The 3,989-nt window shown below is 30.5% G+C and overlaps 1 protein-coding gene across 1 annotated transcript; it reads right to left on the bottom strand.

The window, feature by feature from the left end:
* Positions 1-278: 278 nt before the first annotated feature.
* On the bottom strand, positions 279-3,237 carry LOC140452178 (transmembrane protein 205-like). Its single transcript, XM_072546282.1, has 3 exons — positions 2,896-3,237; positions 2,169-2,514; positions 279-829 (listed from the first exon to the last, which is right to left on the bottom strand). Exons 1-3 carry the CDS (start codon positions 3,126-3,128, stop codon positions 542-544), a joined length of 867 nt encoding a protein of 288 aa, XP_072402383.1. The 5' UTR covers positions 3,129-3,237; the 3' UTR covers positions 279-541.
* Positions 3,238-3,989: the final 752 nt, after the last annotated feature.

Genomic DNA, 3,989 nt, shown 5'->3' with positions numbered 1-3,989 from the left:
TATAATATGTTTGAATTTTCAATATAAATGAGTCAAATAACATTTAATTATTAGAATAATCTTTTATTAAGTATCAAAAACAAAATTTATTTAATTTATTATTGTTTTGTATTTTTGGAACTTCCACTTCGGAAATCGAAACATCGAAATAAACTTATCTTAATCTTAAAGTAAAATTGTGGCTAATTCGTTGTATAAGCAGCAAATTGTATTGCGATGCAACAATGAAATGGCTTCAGACCTGAATGAATAGTTTGGGTAAAAAATAATAATCCAAATAATTTGTTACAAAATTTATTAATAAATATTATTAATCAAGTACAAAATATAATAATACTGATAATAAACAAATAAATAATTTCTAATTTATAGTAGGAGTATTACAAATGCTACAATATAGGCACACACGCGAAAAACACAATCTCTACATACATTCCAAGTAGCCAAGAAGCATCTTGAACCACAGACTAAAGCACCAATCAATCTTTGGTGTTCATATCCTCAGTAGTTAGTCAGTCTGTTAACCATTTTGGATAACCTTTCAAATTGAACATAATTTTTGGGATAAATAATAAAGATGCAGAGTAGTGCATGCCATCGCAACCAAATTTAAGATGGCGATAGTCATGTGAATGGATCTAAACGATTTGTGAATCTTCAGGTAGTAAGGGCAATCTTTCAGCCTTCCCAGGTCGTACTTTCCTACTTCGAGACCCACTCCGGCCTCTTTTTCGATCTTGTGTTTAATTCCAATGAGGCGTAAAAGAGGAGGAGTGAAGTACAGACGAACTACTAGTTCTACGAGGAAACACAAGGAGATGGATAAAGCCTGCAACAAAAAAATGCTCATCAAATAATTATATAAAAATCAATTTATATATTAAGCAATTCAGTAATTTTTACTTATTTAAGCGTTTTTTACTTAAAATTAATATTGTTTAAAATTAATTTATTGTTTGTAATAATATTCTTGTTAAGTTTTTTTTAATAAATTGTGATATATCAACTGGCATTGTCAAGCAAACTTATAAAAGGATTTAAAAATGATTGTAAAGTTGAAGAGAGTAAAGAAAAAACATAACTTTTGTAAACATTAAATTGTTCTTATCTAATATTTTTAATCGGAATTAATCACACTTTCAATGGAAATATATTTATTTTGATGTGTTGATTTCCACTTCGAAAATCGCTCTTCAAATTTCGAAGTGGAAATAGAAACGTCAATATCATAAAATATTTTAAACTGAAATTATAATTAATTTTTATTAAAAAGAGGAAATAACGTAAAAATGCCACAAGAATCAATTTTTCTTTACGTGAATGATTTTTAGTCAAGATATTTGTTTTCTGCCTACATCACTAAGAAATTTTATGAGTATTTTCCTGTGTAAATCAGTTATAATAAATTAACATAAATTTTAATATGTGTCCAAAATAAAATTTTTTCCTTGTTTTTGTTAAAAAAAGTCTAAATTGGTATGCTTATCGCCAACATCTGGATAGGAACCACAAAATGAAGAACATTTTTCTTCGTCTTGATATTTAACGAACTAATATGCAAAACAAATCTTTTTTAAAATTTTCATAAAGCAGTATGAATTATGTTTAAAAATAATTGTCAGCTGTTTCACAGCATACAATGCATTAGTATTTATTGTACTATTTATCTAAACCTTGACGCTGCCCTCTAGCATTGCCTCCAAAGCAATTGAAGCAATTTGCTTACATAGCCATTACATCATAGAATAGGTACAACTGGTGTGTGAAATTAAATGCTTGTTAAAGAAATTAAAGGTTGAAAAACTGCACGCAGCATATGATACAAGGCCAAGGTCTTTGAAAAGTGGAATAATTTATTATTACGTGTATTGTTAAATTATAAGCGCCAGCTGAGAAAAAATTAATCGATAAATCTATTATATTGTAAAATATATTGTTTATTTATAAAATTTGACAATATTTTTAAAGGAATTTTTGCTTTGGTGAATAAAAACATTTGGTAATTACAGTTGTTATTAGGGGCAATAAATCTTGTTAAATATTTATCTCAGTAATTTTATGATATTTTGTTTGTTTTCTACAAAAATTTAACTCTTAAATTTTAATCAAAAATATAGCTTTTTCAAAAGACAATTTGTTGAATTTTAATGAGTATGTTATGTTATTACCTGTATCAAATTCTCCCAGGATTCCAAGAGGACGCTGTTGTTGGTCTTCATGAACACAAACAGGGTGATGAAGCTAAGCACAGTGTTCAAGAGAAAGTATTTAGGAAACAATACTTGCTGAACACTGCCAAAAGTATGTCTGGATAGGGAGAAGAAAAGAGCCAAGCCGGAAACGAACGTCATCCAGATCTGTGCGCCAAAATGAGCGCTGAATGCCCCCAAATAGAGCAAGTTCCACAGAAGAGACATTTTAGGGTGAGTTTTTCCTGGCATCATTAGATATGCTACGAAGATCACAGAAACTGCAGTGATGAAATGGGCTGGTTGTGTGGTGTGCCTGAGAATCCTTAAAATATAATAATAATTAGCATATGTGGAGTTAAAATTAATTACAATATTTCATTAACTGACTACTGGGATGCAAAAAATAGGAAATTGATAAAAATATTAATTATGCTAGATCCTAGTGATTAATGTATTGGCTTTTAATTGACGAACGTAGACAACTTGACGTATGCTATTGTTTTAAAATTTGAATAGATAAATTACCATCGCTAAATGCGATAATGAAAGTATTACTAAAGATCACGTAGGCCACAAATGATGGTTGTAATACAGTATGCAATATTATCTTATTAATGGACTGCAAGTTTTTAATGATTTTCTTGACGCAATATGCATTTACGTTCGCTACAATTAAAATAATTAACTTGGAAATAAAACTTACTTGTAAGAATTTGATTTAAAAAATTGTTGTTGTAATTTCTTAATAGCTTGGAACAAATAATATACATATTTGGTAGAAACCCCCAGAATGTCTTGTTCGTACTCTCCTCTATCGGGGTTGCAGGACTGATGATCTTCAGTCTGAGGTCGAACCTGTTCCACATTTTTAAACTCTAACTTCCCAATCACAGGATTAGTCCTTTCGATGTCACTAACAATTTTTCCGACGCACATTTTTTTCAAAAAAAAAAAAATAAATAAATTAGTGAAAATTGAAACACGCAAGTTTCTTCACAGTCGCGATCAGTCTAGCGTTGGATTTGAATGTAAGATTGTGGAGTTAGACTAAATATATATACCTTATCCGACCCACTACTACAGTCGCGTCAGAATCGATAGCGCGTGGTACAGCGTGTGACCGGAGGGGAAGGGAATCGTACAGAACTTCATCAAAGGATTCATCGCGGTGTCTACATGGCTTTTCGGTACCATTTCTTCGAAATTTTTATCTTCTAAGAGACTGTTGGATTTTTCGTTTTCGATGCAAATGAGTAAATCGGAATAAAAAAATCAGTTACCGAAAAGAATAAAGACAACTAAAATTTCTTTTTTTTTTATTTAAACACAAAACCACATCAACCGCGCAGGGTTATTAGTGGATATAACAAATAGATGAAATATTACATTAAATAAAATTGAATAACTTGATGTCTTTTAAATAGCTTAACACTGTCTAAATTTTTTTGGTGAGAATTGTCTTGAGATCATCATCTGTGAAGCAGGATGTGTTTCACAGTCAGTGGGTCAGAGCAGCTGGAGCAGATAGGTAGTGGTTCTTTTGTTATTAGGTATTTGTGTGTTAAAGCAGTATGGCCAATTCTTAAACGATTAATAATGACTTGGTTTCTTCTGTTTAAATTCTTGAATGACTTTCAATACCATTAAATGCAGAATTCAAAGAACAATAGATTTCTGTTAAAAAACAAATTTTGTACAAACTGTCGCTTGGATCCCTATGGTTCTCAGCCCTCGTAATATTGACTGATTTGTTTTACAAAAGTAATTTTAACGCGGTATGTAGCTGGGGTAAAAAAC

This window comes from Diabrotica undecimpunctata, chromosome 10, assembly GCF_040954645.1.
Source record: "Diabrotica undecimpunctata isolate CICGRU chromosome 10, icDiaUnde3, whole genome shotgun sequence".
Classification (NCBI taxonomy): Eukaryota; Metazoa; Arthropoda; class Insecta; order Coleoptera; family Chrysomelidae; genus Diabrotica; species Diabrotica undecimpunctata.
This window is presented reverse-complemented; position numbering and strand designations above follow the sequence as displayed.

Bases quoted from the DNA above. Each gene is read 5' to 3' on its own strand.
- LOC140452178 (XM_072546282.1), bottom strand. From the start codon at position 3,128: ATGTGCGTCGGAAAAATTGTTAGTGACATCGAAAGGACTAATCCTGTG. The intron at 2,515-2,895 runs GTAAGTTTTATT...TTATATTTTAAG, and splicing joins TTTAAATCAAATTCTTACAA to GATTCTCAGGCACACCACAC. The intron at 830-2,168 runs GTAATAACATAA...TTTTTGTTGCAG, and splicing joins CCTGGGAGAATTTGATACAG to GCTTTATCCATCTCCTTGTG.